General features: G+C 42.0%; 1 protein-coding gene across 5 annotated transcripts in view; it reads left to right on the forward strand.

Annotated features, from left to right (window-relative positions):
- Positions 1-10,777, forward strand: part of GPR180 (G protein-coupled receptor 180) — a 31,426-nt gene extending 20,649 nt beyond the window's left edge. For 3 of the 5 annotated variants that reach the window (XM_043534567.1, XM_043534579.1, XM_043534595.1), the window contains 4 exons: positions 3,476-3,633; positions 5,756-5,998; positions 6,285-6,362; positions 8,561-10,777. In XM_043534567.1, the coding sequence (XP_043390502.1) occupies positions 3,476-3,633; positions 5,756-5,998; positions 6,285-6,362; positions 8,561-8,719 (638 nt within the window). In that variant the 3' untranslated portion in view covers positions 8,720-10,777. The remainder of the gene's footprint in view (positions 1-3,475; positions 3,634-5,755; positions 5,999-6,284; positions 6,363-8,560) is intronic. The other 2 variants (XM_037895779.2, XM_037895784.2) reach the window with 1 other exon arrangement.
- Positions 10,778-16,531: the final 5,754 nt, after the last annotated feature.

Consider the following 16,531-nt stretch of genomic DNA (forward strand, 5'->3'; position numbering starts at 1 on the left):
TGACTGTGCATTAGCCATGTGATTAAACCCTTTCTTTGGCCTCCAGAGGTGAGGTTAGATGGAATATATGAACCTACTCAGAACTTCTTTGCTGAGGCCACTGCTGTGCACTTCCTTGTATATGTTGGGTTGCTGTGTACTGTGGGTTTAGATTCTTTTCTTGGGGTAGTATTCACATTTCAGCCCCCACCAGATCTTCATATCCTCTTAATTCAAGGAGGTAGTTTCTTCTCTTTGTCCCATTATCTTTGCTTTAAGAATAGTTTAGTTTAAAAGGTGTTTTGGCTCTGAGAGTTTTCCTCCCTACTCCTTTCTTTTTATGATAATAGTTTCCAAAGGAAGCAGGAGGGCAGAATGAAAGGATAGAAATATGGAAGATTTCTTACTGCCACAACCACAGCTCTGAGGGATGGATAATACCAAGTGTAGGTTGCAGAAGTGCAACAATCTCTTCTAGCTGCTACTGCTCTCAACGCAGACTTTTTTTTTATATAAAGGGTGAAATCCTGATTATATTGAAATCAGTGGCAAAACTCACATTGACTTCAGTGGGGCGAGGATTTCACTCCAGATATCTGGTTCTGATACTATCCCAATATCTTTCTACAACTTCTCTTATAACCTAAGGGCCTGCTTCTACAACAGTTTAAGCATGTACCTTCACTCACATGAATAGTTCCATTGACTTCAAGCACTGTGAAAAGTCAGTAGATCCTTTTAAGTTTAGGCAGCTTCTTAATGTGAGACTCAAACAGTGATTTTTCTGGATATTGGAAAGCCTGATGAGAGAAATGAATGATGAAGAAAGCAGGTAAATTTCATACCAGCTGAGTCTGTGCATGGCTCTACACTGAACTGTGGTACTGGTGGGATAGGCGTTTTGAAAATCTCATCAAACAGTAAGATAACCTTATTGGTCTCAACCAAATTACAAAAGTTATCAAAGGGGACAAAAATAATATGATTTTATCCAAGAATCCACGTACTGCATTATGGAAAAAAGGAAACATTAAGACACATTGAGCTACCAGTAGAGTTTATTCAGCTCTCAGTCTGGTATTCCACACACACAAATGCCACAGAACATTTCACAATCTCTAACTCTGAGCTGTGATTAAAAGAGATTCTCTTTGTCCATAGCTTGTTAGTAGGGAAGAGGTTATCTTTAAGAAGGGGAGAGTAGTCACTTTTCTTATTCATCTAGATTTTCAGGCTGTTTTGTTTTCAGTCATCTCCCTGTTTTTGATTTTTCTCTGCCATGGCAGATGAATGCCATATCTACAGCCAAATACTGATGGCATAATAAAGTTGATAATGCCACTCTACAGAATAGCAGTCAGAGCTTGTTCCTGAAGCAGTTGATCCAGTACTGTAGACTTGATTTCAAATAACCAAAATAATTCATGCTGCCTCCTCACCTACAAGCCTGGGAACCCAATATTATTTTGCTCAGATAAATGTGGTTTTATGATTTTAAAGATAGAACTTAGTACATCTTTATTAAAATGGCCTGAAAATAATTTTTAAATAAGCAAAATGAGGACTCCAAATACTGGAATCGTTAAGGGTCAATAAACTACCTTTAATGCTATATAAATCTCAGGGGCAGTATCTTGGGTCTTAATTATTTAACATCCATGTTTTGCTATTATTACCAAACATCAAGGAAGTACTCTCACTGACCACCATTTACCATAAACGTAATCCCTTGAGTGGGCGTATAGCCCATAACATTTTGAAGACATTTTTTGTGTGTGAAAAATACTTAAATTTGTCTGTGATACAGAAATAATGCCATTATTTCTATGTTAATATTTCTGTTCAAAGTTTGTTTGTCTCGGAGTCTTCCGTAACAAGTTTACTCACTTTATTAAAACTAGAGAGATGATTGATCTAGCAAAGCTACACCAACACTGTCAGAAACTCAATCCAAGAGCTAAAAGTCAAGCAATGTTCTTTCTGGATGGTTCATTTGGTGCTGGTGGTAATAAATGTGTGACTGGAGTATAGTTAGTAGTCCATTTTCCTCTCCCCTAGCAGTAGCACCATTGGAAGGCTAATAGGAGTTAAAGGTTGTAATAAAAATTTTTTAAAAAAATTCCCTTCCCTGGAGTGAGCAGATATGACAGCACACAAACACGCACAGGGATCAGAGTTGCTGATTAAGAAGGTGCTTGTACACATAGCCGTCAGGTGGGGCCAAGCAGTGGCAAAAAAAAGTGGACAAGCTCCCACAGTGAAATTAGGAAAAAGAAAGTTTATTTAAATTCCAAAGTTAAACCAGTTAAGCAAGGACTAACACCCCAAATGAAGTGTTGGTCAGGGTTAGTCACAAGCTAAGTTAGGAAACCCCAGTCAGTCTTTGGTTATTCTGTAGACAACTCAGAAACAAAAACCCCTTAAGTTTTTCCTCAGGTTTTCTCTTACCTCACTGAGGCCTGGATGCATCCTTTCCCATTCACCAGCTGGTCAAGCCACTTATAAAATGAGCCATTTCACCAGCCAGTAGAAGACCTCAGACCTTTCAAATCCAGTTTCCTCTGATTCTAGAAAGAGTGTCTTCTGTTTCATAGAGATGCCCCTTCTGAAAACGTGACTGCTCTGCCTTTGTAATCTTCTTGATTATGTACTATAGGTGGAGCCCCTTCCCGGGGTTTGGCTATAGTAGTAGGTGCCACAGGATAGGGTTCTTTTCATTTGCAGTCTCCAGGGCCAATCACTCACCCGTTTCTGCCATGGCCCAACATGGGGTTTGTAAACTTCATCACAGTGCCATGGGACATAGTAATTTTTCCAATCATGCCTGCATTTTAAATAAGAATGGTCAGAGTTTGTCCTCACTTCCACCAGTGAATTGGCATCAGTATTTAGAGGGTAGAATTTGTCCTAAATGTGTTTTTCTGTTCAGGTTGATGTATTGTTCCTTAAGAAAGATACAGCTTAACTTAAAGAAATTACACTGCAGGAATCTGATCTTGGAAACAAAAGTCCTGCTGGGTAAATAAGGGAACCCATTCTAATATATTTTGTATTTGCAGGGTAAAGACATATTTAGTAATTGATATATAGACTTCAGTTTTAGTTTCCTGACCTTATAAACAGATTAATGAAGGTGGACGCTTGAGCCCGTGCTTAGTCTCTTGTCTTCAGTGAGATTCTGCATGATATAATCATCTGCCTGTATGGAGCTAATTGCAGGATTGGGACCTTAGTAAGGAAATGTTGATAATGATGTAATTCACAATTGATTAAATAAAATTTCACATAGAGAATTATCCACAGCATGAAAATCCATATAGTCACAGTCTCAAAGTCTATAGTGTTTAATAAAGAGTGAAAATTATATTGAGAAGTAATAAATTTTACAGTAACTGGTTTACCATACAGTTGCCACATTACTCTGTTTTTTCTCCTAGAGAAAGGAATTGCCATTATGTTGTTGTGACTACATTTAACTTTCTTTCTTTCCCGCTAGTGTGTGACATAGTCTGTCAGATACAAATGCTGTACCTGTTGCTGAGTTTGTGTATGGGTTGGATGATCGGCAGAATGAAGAAATCTCAAAGCAGACCCCTTCAGTGGGATTCCACTCCAGCGTCCACTGGCATTGCTGTAGTAGTTGTTGTAACCCAGGTTTGTATTTGTGCTGACTTTTCTTGCTGTACTGTACACAAACTGTAGTACTGTTACCTGAGCAGCTGCTCCTAATAACTTTGGCAGAAGTGTATTGATAAGTATGACAGAACTGGGAACATCCCATTTCAATATTTTATGACTTTGGTGAACGAACGTCAGGACCTTCAATCTTTTTTAAACGCTTGAGCAGATTAAAATGACAAAAAAGCAAGAGAGTATGTAACCGGTGATAACGCATCCGCTATCGTTTACTGCAGGGATCGGCAGCCTTTGGCATGTGGCCCGCCAGGGAAATCTACTGACGGGCCGGGATGGTTTGTTTACCTGCAGCGTCTGCCGGTTTGGCTGATCACAGCTCCCACTGGCTGCGGTTCACCGTTCCCAGGGCCGGTGCAACCACTAGGCGAACTAGGCAGTCGCCTAGGGCGCCAAGTGGTTGGGGGCGGCGGTGGAGCGGATGTAAGCTGGGGCAGGGGGACGCGGGGAGGGCCGCCTGCAGCAAGTAAGGGGGGGGCGGCACACAGGAGAACCGCTCCCCGCCCCAGCTCACCTCTGCTCCGCCTCCTCCCCTGAGCACCGCCCCGCTCTGCTTCTTTCCCTCCCAGGCTTGCGAGCCAAACAGCTGATTGGTGCCACAAGCCTGGGAGGCAGGAGAAGTGGTGGCGTGCTCAGGGAGGAGGCGGAACAGAGGTGAGCTGGGGCAGGGAGCTGCTGCACACGGCTCCCCGGGCCGAGGGGAGAGAGGGGGCAGTGGGGAGCAGCCGCAGGGCGGGGGTGGGGGGTGCGGTGCAAGGTGGAAGTTTTGCCTAGGGCGTGAAACCTCCTTACACCAGCCCTGACCGTTCCAGGCCAATGGGGGCTGCAGGAAGCAGCGTGGGCCAAGGGATGTGCTGGCCGCCTCTTCCAGCAGCCCTCATTGGCCTGGAACGGTGAACCGCGGCCAGTGGGAGCTGCGATCGACCAAACCTGCGGACGCTGCAGGTAACCAAACCGTCCTGGCCTGCCAGCGGATTTCCCTGACAGGTCGCGTTCCAAAAGTTGCCGATCCCTGGTTTGCTGCTTAGCATTCTCAATTCAGGATCCTGAGATTAGGGTATCTAGTGGTCTTTCAGATCCATCTAGGAGAATTGTTGAGCTGTTTGGATGCAGAATTGGTCCTGCAAATATAAAAATGGTCTAGGACATACACAGAAATGAGTTGAATTAATGTAATTAAATAAAGTCAATTTAGAGTAGCAAATAAATCATTAACATTATAGTAAATCTTATTTTATTGGAGTGCCTAAAAAAGTAATTAAAAATAGAGAAGAGAGAATCTGAGAAGCACGGAGAAGTGGAGGAGCAGAGAGAAACTAGAGATAGTAATGAAGGAAAGTAATGTTGCCAGCATATGGCTGCTGGTATTGGAAAGGAGCCAGAAGTGGACTGGAGCAAGATTTTTGGTCATCTTTGTGACCAGTACTGATCCCAAAGAGAAATTAAATGGAGACTTGGAACTCTCTTAATAGTAGTTGGTGGTGTTCCCTGCTAAGTACAAGCCTGAACCAAAGTCCACAGAAATCAATTGGGAGTCTTCCCATTGGTTTCAATGGACTGTGGATCAGGCCCTAAGTCACAGAAGAAGGTGCTGAAGAGAGCATACTAATTCAGGTAGGAGGGGGTGTCAGTTTTTGAGAGCTAGTGCCTATGGGCCTAATTCTGCTCCTCTTGAAGTCAATTGGCAAACTCCCACTTCAGTGGAAGTAGGATTGTGGTTCTCCATCAGGTTCCTCTCAAAGGAGAAAATGGAATTTAGCTGCAGCTTTGCTGCTCTAGGTCACTACATTATCTGAAATTTTAAATGAGTGAATTTTTCAAAAAATGAGGGAAGTCAAGAATCAGACTCCTTCCCTGCTAACAGACTCATCAGTTGTACTTAATATGTTAATTGGTGGTGCCAAAGGAACAGTTTTAGCTCTGTTGCTTTTGGTAGCATGGCAGTTCCAGGCAAGAAGAGAGAACCACGGCTCTTGTGCTGATAGCTGGCACCATGGTCCTATCATAAATAGTTAGTTATCTGAAGAAATGTAACACGTAAGTACAGTATTTACTCTAAATATACTTTGTTATTGTTTTGCAGAGTATTTTACTAATTTGGGAGCAGTTTGAAGATACTAATCATCACAGCTACCATTCACACCACAGTTTAGCAAGTGGACTTCTTATTGGTCTAAGAGTTTGTCTATCTCTGTCATTGGCCTGTGGACTCTACCAGATCATCAGAGTGGAGAGAAGTACACTCAAAAGGGAGTTCTATATCACCTTTGCCAAAGTAGGGCTCACATCTGGAAAATTAATCCCTTTCTTTTTAAATATTATTATGGTATGCTATTGACTGGACTATGCTTTACCTCCATGGGAGAATTAATGATTAAGGATTTGATTTGATGAAATAAATTGTATTCTTTCCGTATACACTGAGTAGTTAAATTTGATGTGATAAGCATGGAGTGTGACCTAAAGCATAAAGTGTGGCTTTCATTCTGTTGCTTGATTGCAGAATGGTGGAAAGATGGAAACATGTAAACATAATTCCCCTAATTGTCATATCCATCTTCTGTACTGACACATCAGAGTAAATGATATAAAATGCCATTATTCTCTTTCAGGGCTGCATTTTGTGGTTTTTGTGCCATCCGGGTCTTGCAACCATTTCTGTGCTATTTAGAGACTATCAAAGAGAGAAGGTATGTATGGACAAGATAAAAACAATGTGGGATCTGATTAGAAATTCTACAGAAACTGCAGAGGAGCTGTTCCTTCTGTTGGGCTTTCTTTTATTAGAAAACTCATGTTCCAAGGCCTCTAACCTTTACATTCCCAAAGTAACCTATGGAGTTTTAGCCATACTCTCACTGACACAAATGGGAATCATGTGGCTGAAACTCTGCATGCCTTATAAAATGTAAAGGTAATAGTTTGTAGGAAGAAGAAGGAGATGCTTGCTAAGGTAAAGCAAAAAATGGTTCTAGTAAAAACCAACTTTTGTCTTTTTGCCAACTTTGTTTTAAAAAAATCTCTGGGGAGGCTTTTAGGCTAATTCTTAGAAAAAAAAAATCTTTAAGTGGCTAAGGAGATCAGGAAAACCACAGCTGAATTGTATTCTTTGGATAAAAAGATGTTCTCCAAATGTGTAATTCAGTTTGTAAACTCTTAATAATGAAAAACAAAGATGGATTTATTTGGCTTTCTTGTTGCTTTAATATGCTGGGAGCTAGAGTGTGGAGCCTGCCACACTCAGGTAAAGTACATCATCGTTCTCAGGTGGGTGAGTACATCATTCCAGAGCAGAGTTCTCTCATTCCTTATGGTTAATGCAGTGTATATATGAGAGTGCAAATATTTTCTGAGACTGGATCATTATGTATATAGAAAATATGCTACTAAAAATATAGAAGAAATGTAGCTTATAATTTACTTTTAGGGCTTTGATTCCTATAGCTGCATTAGTCAGGGCATTAGTTTTCTTTTGCTGGCTGAAAACCTTGATGCTGGGGGGTTTTCAGCTCTCTTGAGGTAGAATTCAGTGCAACGCTTTGTGATATGTAGAGATCTGGTAGGACACTGTAGGAAGATTTCTGCTCTTGGGTACTGGAGAAGTTTGATCACTGTGCTTGGGCAACTACAGTTCTGAAACTATGAAGATTTAACATTGTTTGCCTTTTAATTAAAAATATAGAAAAATACGTGCTCAGTGAATGTCACATTCAGTTGAGAGAAACAAGTATTTAAAAAAGATTTATATAGAACTTCCTCAAAGTGCCTACACATGCAAGTAAACTCTCACACCCCCTTTGCGAGCTGGGTAACTATTAACATGCACGTCGTCTACAGATGGAGAAAATGAGATTAAAAGGCCTTGCCTACACTAGAAAATTAGACCACTAAATCACCACCATTGCAGCTCCACAGACGGAGGGTGTACTGCAGACAGGGCTCATTTTACTGCTCTGTCATCTGAGGGCTAAATTCACAAGGGGAACTTAGGCATGGCAATGCTCAGTGTTGATCTGTAGTTATTCACACACTCCCTCTTTAGCCCAATGACTCTGTAAGTATTTGACACAAAGTGGAACAGCTTCAGCTGAAGAGATTGAGCGCTGCACCCCAGAAAACCCTCCTGTAACCAAGTGGTTAGGGATTCCTCTGGGAGGTGGCAGAGCTAGGTTCGAGTCCCTGCTCTGAATCAGGCAGAGGGGGGATTTGAACCCATGCCTCCCACATCTTGGGTGAGTTCTCTAAACAGTGGACTACAGAGTATAAGGGTGGGTGGCCCTAGCAATAGTGGCATCTCCTCCAGCGATCATTGCATGTTAGGCATGCTAAGAGCACATTTATCAGACTTGGCCCTGCTGGAGAGTTGGCCCTGCCTCTTGAGAATTCCACCAAGATTTTTATGTGAGACAGGCTCCAAGTAGTTCAATGGTGTCAGGACTTAAGTGGCTTTGTGCATGACCACTGGCAGAATTTTAGGTGCCTCATGGACTTTATCAGTGGAAATGTAGGTACCTATGGGATTAGGCAGCAACTGAGCAGTGGTTTTGTGAATGCCAGTGGTACCTAAATGTCAGATTTAGGCACTCAAGTCCCTCTTGTGAATCTAGCCCTTAGTCGTGGTGACTAAGACTGAGCTTTCCAAGAGCTGACGCGGGCAGAAAGGTTATGTGACTTGTCCAGGGCTATCTACTAAGCTAGTGTAGATCCAGAATTACTAGTCAAGAGTTCCTGTATCCCAGACCCATGCTCAAACCTTTTGTAACTGCTGCAGTAGCAAAAGGTGTGCCATAAGCTTCATTGTGCTTATAAAAATAAAGTCAACTGATTTATTTTATTCTTTTTTCAAAGCATTCACTTTCTCTTTCCCCCACTCCTTTTTTGTCTTTAGGTTATTACCATAGGTGTTATCCTCTGCCAGTCCATCTGCATGTTTATCCTCTACAGACTTTTTCTATCTCATAGTCTATATTGGGAAGTGTCTTCTCTGTCGTCAGTGACATTGCCACTGACCGTGGCATCTGGACATAAAAGTCGACATTACTTCTGAGATACATTTAGGAAAGAATACAGTGCAATAATGAACCAAATACAGCTATTTTCATCAGGTCAGTGTGCTACATCAGTGTCCCTGGAAAAACTGAATCATAAAATCAGAGCACATCACTGATCCAGGATCTGAACAAGTCCCCAAATTAGGTACATTGATTGATTTTTTTTTTTATTTTTTTTTTAAACTGGTGGTATGAAAATATATTTAAAATCTGAATGTTTGAATAGAGATTGTTTTTGTGGCACATGCGGTGCTGTGTTGTATGACAACAAAGGAGGACAAACCTAACCTTTCCACAGTGTTTTCACCCTAATAACTCCATGACTTTGTATCAATATTAAGTTTGAAGGCCTAGAAGAATCCAGTCCTTTAAATGGCTCTGAGCTCAAACAAGTCTGAAATAAGCCAGTTATGAAATCGGTGTAATACACGGAATAAAAGTTTGCCTTTCTTTTTATTCTGTAAAGAAAATGCATTTTGTTCTTTAAATGTAAAGGACTTGAAAAACAAAATTGCTCCAGAAACCAATGTAAAATGTTTACAGCTAACTGTGCAGTAAGCTTTCTTTCATTATTTGTGCAAAAGGAAAAGCACTTTTTTTCCCCACCAATGTTGGTATTAGTTCAAATTTTAACTTGAGCAGCAATGGGGTTTTATCCATAACACTTTTGAGAGAAATGTTACTAAAAACATAACATGGGTGTGATGGGAAAAATGCTATTTGAGGCTTTAAAGACGTGGCAACACTCGTAATAAAAACAGCAGGCTTGCTTTTTTTAGGAAAGAATGTGTAATGTGGTACTAGAATTTTAATCCTGATATAATTCATTTCTGTTACATTGAGGATTCAATCATAATTAAGCCATATACACAGATTAAATTAACAGAAGCATTTCAAATAAATGGTGGTTTCAGTCATCAACTACTCATGTATTCCTGCCCAAGGATACTTAATCAGGATTAAATTTTCTATGAATAATTGAAAAACAAAATACTCACTGGATTTGTTATAATCCATGTTGGCACTGGGTTCTAAGTAGTTGCCATCTTCCATCCATTGTAATAAAGCCATACATCTTTGTGGTGCCCTAGCATTCAGAATGCCAGTGTAAATATGTACTTTATTGAAGTGCCTATTTATTGAGTGTGATTTAAATCATTTTGACAATTTTTTTTCTGTATCATGTGGACATTCCTATTAAGTCATTGTTTGAAATCTTCTTGTTTGTACTTAATTTGATATTTGTCAAATTGTCTAGACCTATTATTGTCACATTTTGTTTCTTCACGGCATTTATTTTATTTACTAGTAAGTGTATTGAATTTTTAAAAAGAAATGAAAATTCATATTTGTAATAGATTATTGTTTATATAGATTTTGTTCATGTTTGCTTCAGTTGTACACTTGTTTGAAACTAAGTATTTCCCTTTTAGTTTAAAGATAGATGAAATATTTGCCTTTGACTAAGGCAAAATGGCAACATGACAAAGTCGCTTATTTAAATCATCTCCTTGCTAGTTCTTCTCTGTAATTCAGGTCAAGAATGGCAGGTTGAGACTGGAAAAGGTGAGTTGTTATAATTTCACACGATCTGCAAAATAATTACAAAATTAATTATCACATTCATCTGATAATCACATCAAAATGGTGTTGGTTATGTCTGTTTTCCACTTCCAAAGGAGAAAGCATTCTGTTTTGGTGTAAGTCTCAAATAATGGAGTAGGAATAATTCTGGGTCTCCTCATGTGCAAGAAAAATGTGTATTTCACACATTCAAAATATATACTGATTTTGGAATAGAGACAGGAATTATATATTATGATCTGACATGATAAAGGTTTTAATTTATGCAGAAAAGCTATAACTCTCTTAAGGAACACTCAGTGTTTTCTTTACCCGGTGCACTCTTTTGTTATTTAATATAAATCAATCTGTGGCACTTGCCTGTTAATATAAAGGTAGACAATTCCTTGGCATCACATTATAAACACAGTGAATACAAAATCCTAATTCAGAATTCATAGTTCATCTGAAAATAAATATGTAGTATGACATTCAGTCTTTTCAACTTCTTGAATACATCCATTGGTCATCAGATAACCTCATCCTGCTAGTTTGCATCATTCCAGATTATTTGAAAACATCAATTTAATCTGTCTTTTAGTGTAACCATAGCAGTTTAGTGTCACTCTACTGGTAGTAAGCTGGGCCACATCAAGAAGCTTTTCTCCTGTCATCCAGCATCTGACAACCTTGAGTATCAACTCATTAATGTATTTTTACATAACTGCCCGTTTTCTAGATTATTTCATAACTGCAGAGGCTATTAGCTTTGGGAAATGATCCTTCCACACACTTTGGTTAATGCATTATGACTTGAAAACTTAGGGCCAGTTTATCTCCTGCACTAAGATTAACTTGAAACAGGAAGGGGCATCAGAGAGCAGGTTCCTCCACCCCGATTCTCAGGCTGCAGCTGCTCTGGCCCCCTCACTGTCGTAAATTACAGCAGCCTATGAGCTGTCCTAATTTACCCTAAGGGACCATACACAGGCTGAGACTATTCCCCTGATACACCCAGTACCCTGGTATAATGGTTGACACAGGAGTCAGCTCATCTAATTTTGTACAAACTGAAAGAGGAATTCTGAAGCTCAGCATCTCCCACAACTTTGATCCATATGGGCTGCTCCCCTCCTGTCTTCAGTTAGAGAAGACAGTTCAAAAGCTGTAGCACAGCCCATGCTAACCACATCCCCTTATCCAGCAGCAGTCCAAGGGCGGGTCGCTTTGTTCCCTTTTCTTTGCTGGCCTTTTATTTTATCTGGTTTTGGGGCAGTAGCAAACAGCTTTTCTTCTTCCTCTCCTGGATCAGGCATTGTGTGGGGTGTTTTCAGCCATTCAGCGCCAGCACTGCAGCACCTTCCTGCCAGACTCCTCAGCCCCCTCTCAGACATGGCAGAGCTGTCACGTGAACAGTGAGCTGACGCCAAATGCTGCTCTATTTGTGAGGCAGCTTTCCAGGCCCTTCAGAAGGTGAATTGTGCCCTGTTTTTTCTCAATCAGCCCACCTTTTTGCTGCTAGGGCACAGGGCTCTGAGTCAGACAGGCATGTTGTGTTCCCTCCCCACTACGTTTGCCCTGAGAAGCCATGGCTCCAACAGAGAAAAGCCTGATCTGGAGATGCAGAGCAGGAAGAGACTCCAAGCACAAGGAGGACTTCATCCTGCCAGCCGCAGCGGTGAGTCTTGGGGCACAACAGGTCTGGAAAGCAAAATTCCTTGAGGGGCTCCAGGTCCCCCTGCCCAAGTCCTAAAACTGGTCTTAAATTCTCTGGGGTTTGAAGCGGGGCTCATATTCAGAAGCCGTTCTCCCAGGTCGAAACCCCATCCCCCAGGCAGGGGGACCATGAAGGGGAGGACACCGAGGGTACAGTCTACACTGCATACACCTTATGATTCCACAATACATGTACTACAGGTATAAATAGTGTGGATTGTGAAGTGCTACTTAGGCGAGTAAAGACACACCTGAACCCTGTGAGTATGTACCCTACCCAGCTTTCTACATGACTAAGCAATGCTTCCCCTGTCTACATTGCTATTTTTAGCAGAGTAGCATCCCACTGCTGGAGTCTTACCCTGTTGCCTGCTTCTGCCAGAGCCTTTCACTGACACATGTAGCTACATATAGATGCAGCCTGCTTTTTACTGTGGTATGTAGCTGCACACACCGGAGGAAGGGGACCTCTCAAATTCAGGCTCTGAGCAGCATGTGTGAAAAAAAATGCAACAGAAATCCCCCCCACCCCCTGAAATATGCAAAAAGGTTACAACCACAATCCAGATCCAATGTGAGCAGGTGCTAGAGGACAAACCTAAAGGCAAATACCTATCTTCTAAATCCTTGCTTGAAACAGTAATCGCACTGCTCCCATCTTTTGAGGATGTGATCAGAGGGGAATGGGGAACACCTGATAAGGGTAAATGCATAAGCAGGTTTGCACTTTTATATTACAGGGATGCAAGAGCCAAAAAAAACCCCAACCCATTACAGATATACCAAGGGTCAATGCTGAAATAGCTTCTTTAGCAAGATGTGGTAATTCTGTCTGAAGACGATATCTTTCCCCAGGATCCTGCTAATAGAAAGGTGATAGCCCCCCTCAGGAGGGACTTTAAGACTTTGTCAGTCTCCTTTAGAGCATCTACAGGGGCTTTAGAAGGGTCACAGTGTCCTGCCTGGATGAACTTAAGGCCGTGAAGGACAGACCATCCCAAGTTCTAATCTACACTTAAGAAAAGTTCCTTAGCAACAGCCTCTTTGGCAAAATCCTCAATGGATGCAATGAGCTTTTCAGCCACATCTGCCTTTGCCTCTGGAAGATTGAGGCTCACTCAAGCAAATTCTGTGCACACGTACATTCACAGGCTTTCTCCTCTCTGGTGAAAAACTAGACAAAATAATGTCAGAAAGTGCTGCCAAACCTAAACCGTCCCTTCTTCCTTTTCCCTCCCAACTCAACACTCTAAGGTGGGACTATAAACCTAGCAACAGACAACAGTGCTCCTTTCGTCCATCCTCCTCGCAAAGCTATCAGACAAAAGACAACAGGTATATCAGGGAAAATCCTGGAATTGAAGATTGAGTGGAAAATCCAGAGGGGAATCTACCACCTCTAACAGCATTCTGTGGCAACAAACAAATGTACCTCTGCCCAGACCTGAATCTAGAAGGCAGAATTTCCCCCTTCTTAGAAGAATGGTCTCAACTGAACCCAGAGAAGTGGTTGAGAGAGGTAGTGAGTCATGGACACTCCCTGAAGCTCCTCATCCCAACCCTTCTTCATCCAATCCCCCATCTCAAGAGATGCCATCAAATATGAACTGGTGTTATACAAAATCTCACATCTCCTGGAGATAGGAGCAATAGAAAAGGTTCCCTTCAAAAAAGATTCTTTAGAACTCAATTCTCTTCATTGTCCAGAAGCATATTGGTGGGTCAGAGCAGTCCTGGAGTTCAAGCAGCTCAGCAAATGATAAAGAAAACATGGTGGCCCTAGCTTCACCAGGAGTATCCTTGCCTCAAGTGGACTTCCATGGATCGAAAAGATGTATAACTTTACATTCCTATATGAGTGTACTACCACAGATTGCTGAGATTTGCATATGGCACAGCCCACTGCCTGTATCGAATGCTTCCATTCAGCATCTTGTTGGTCCCTGGGTCTTTACAAAGATGCTCGTGGTGATACTAGCTAGCCTCAAGCTCTTTGGAGTGCTCACCAGTAACCTTCCATCCCTAGATGACATCTTGATCTGCGCTCCCACCAAAGCAGCAAACACACAGTACCACAATCTAGATGCTGGATCTGCTTCAAGCACACGTATTTTTATAAACACAAGAAGAGCTCCTTGACTCCCTCCGCAAAGATGGTTCACCTGGGAATGGAAACAGACACTTCTGTGACAAAGGTCTACCCTGAACAGATTCCACAATATCCAGAACCCGATATCCATTTTGGAAAAGTCTGCAAGGCTGACCAGAGCTCAGTGTTACAGCTGCTTAGCCTCCTGGTTTCATGTGCAGGAATCACCTCCATGGGCAAGGTCCCATATCATGGGCGAGGTACCTCCAGTCCTTTCTCCTGAAAGTATGGAACCATTTATCGGAATGCATTCCACACCAGATACTGTTCTGAATCTCAACTCTCTCAGGTGGTGGACAATCCCTCAGAACATCTGCAAGGGTATTCCTATGTAAGTTGACCTGTTCGCTAATCTCAAGAGCACAAAGTGGCCAAAGTACTTCATCAAGAAAGCAGACCCCAAATCCCTAGGGACAGATGCTCTTTTGCACAGACAGACACAGGGCCTGCTACATGCATTCCCACCCTTTCCACTTCTAGGAAAGGTGATCCAGAAGGTAGGGCAAGAAGAAACAAAGGTGATAGTGTTAACTCAGCACTGGCAAAGGAGAAGAGAGTTCTCCAGTGTGATAGAACTGAAATCAGAACCACCATTGCCACTACCAGTGAGATCTGACCATCATTTACAAAGAACGTAACAAAAGCATATAACAAAAATCCCAAGGATTCCTAGTTATCCTGGACTTTCTTCAAGAAGGCGTACACAAAGGACTTCAGTGCAGCACCATAGCGTGGCAGGTATCAGCTATAACTAGTGTCCTATTTATAGAATCCTCTGGTTCCTTGACAGAGAACCATCAGGTATCCAGGTTGCTCAGAGCAGTCAGATTGGCTAAACCTGCAGTTAGACCAATCTTTCCGAAGTGGTACCTACTGCAGGTTAAAAGCCCTAATCACACAACGTTTTAAACCACTGACATCAATATCTTCATTCTACCTATCCATCAACACTGTTCTCTTGTTGCCATCATGTCTTCTAGACATGTTTCTGAACTTGGCAGCTGTATCTATGCAGGATCTCCACTGGGTGTTCCATGATGACAAGATCATGCTAAGAATCCTAGCATCGTTCTTGCCTAAGGCAATTCATCTTTCCATGCCTCACAGAAGATTGTCCTCCCTTCATTCACCCCCAAGCCAAGCAACCAGCAGAAAACGGTGGCTCACGTTAGAGGTTCAAAGAGCACTGAATCAACAAGAACACTGGGCTGCTTGTTTGTCTTCTTTCATCTGAAGTGCGAAGGACTCAGGATATCCAGGTCGTCACTAGCATAGATGGATCAAGCTATGCACAGTAGAGGCATAGAAGGTATCAGGTGCTCCTATTCCAGACAGCATCAAGGCACACTCCACAAGATCTGTGGTGTCTTTGTGGGTGAATAGAGCTTGTGCTTCCACTTCAGTGATCTGCAGGGCAGCAGCGTGGTCCTTGGTTAACACCTTTATTAGGCACTATAAAGTGGACTTTCAGTTCTCCGCAGAGACCTCCTTTGGCAGGCGGGGCTCCAGTAATAGCATTGCTGTTTTAGGGAATTAACTCAGGAGAGCGATGTCTTCCCTATCTCATCTTGCTTTTCTTATCCCTCCCTACTTCTGTTCACTGCTTGCTACTTCCCAGACATATCAGAATCGTGGGAGATGCTGGGCTGCAGAATGGAAAATTTCTTACCAGATAGTTTCCTTTCTGCTAACATCATCTCCCATAATTCTATCCTCCCTGTCTTCCTAGCCCAGGGACAGTGTTTAATTTTGATAGTTATGCTAGTAGGCCATAGCCCTACTACATAGTTGATTGGTTGGCATTGAAATTGTTGTTACTAATCATATTATGAGTTTTTACACAGCTTTGGAATGAATCATCTGGCATCAGACTGGAGAAGGGGGTGTGGTTAGCACAGGCTGTGCTACGGCTTTGAACCACCTCTGAAAACTGCAGACAGGAGGGGGATAGCTCATACGTAGCAGAACTGTGGGAGACACTGATATCAAAAAGGTAAATTTCTTACCTGATAAAATCCTTTCTCAGCTGGGTATCTATGGCCAGACTGTAGTCTCTTTGCGCCACTGCAGCCGTGTAAAGGAACCGAAAGAAATGGATGCAAGGTCCATGTGCATGTTACACTGCCAGCCAACAGTAGGCTGGAGGTGAATGATACCATCTTACTTGTTAGTTTTCATGCGGTGACTTACTGAATATAGACTTCTGTGTTGTCTACGGGATGCCGTTACATACTCTCCTAAATTACTGTAGGTGAATAGCAATATTCATGAAAGGTGCCAAATAGTGAAAAGGCTGGAAACTAAAGTTGCCTGGATTCTGAAGGAACCCACTTCATAGCCATGCCCAATTCTTGCCTTCTTCACTGGCATATCTGCCAGC

This window comes from Chelonia mydas, chromosome 1, assembly GCF_015237465.2.
Source record: "Chelonia mydas isolate rCheMyd1 chromosome 1, rCheMyd1.pri.v2, whole genome shotgun sequence".
NCBI lineage: Eukaryota > Metazoa > Chordata > Testudines > Cheloniidae > Chelonia > Chelonia mydas.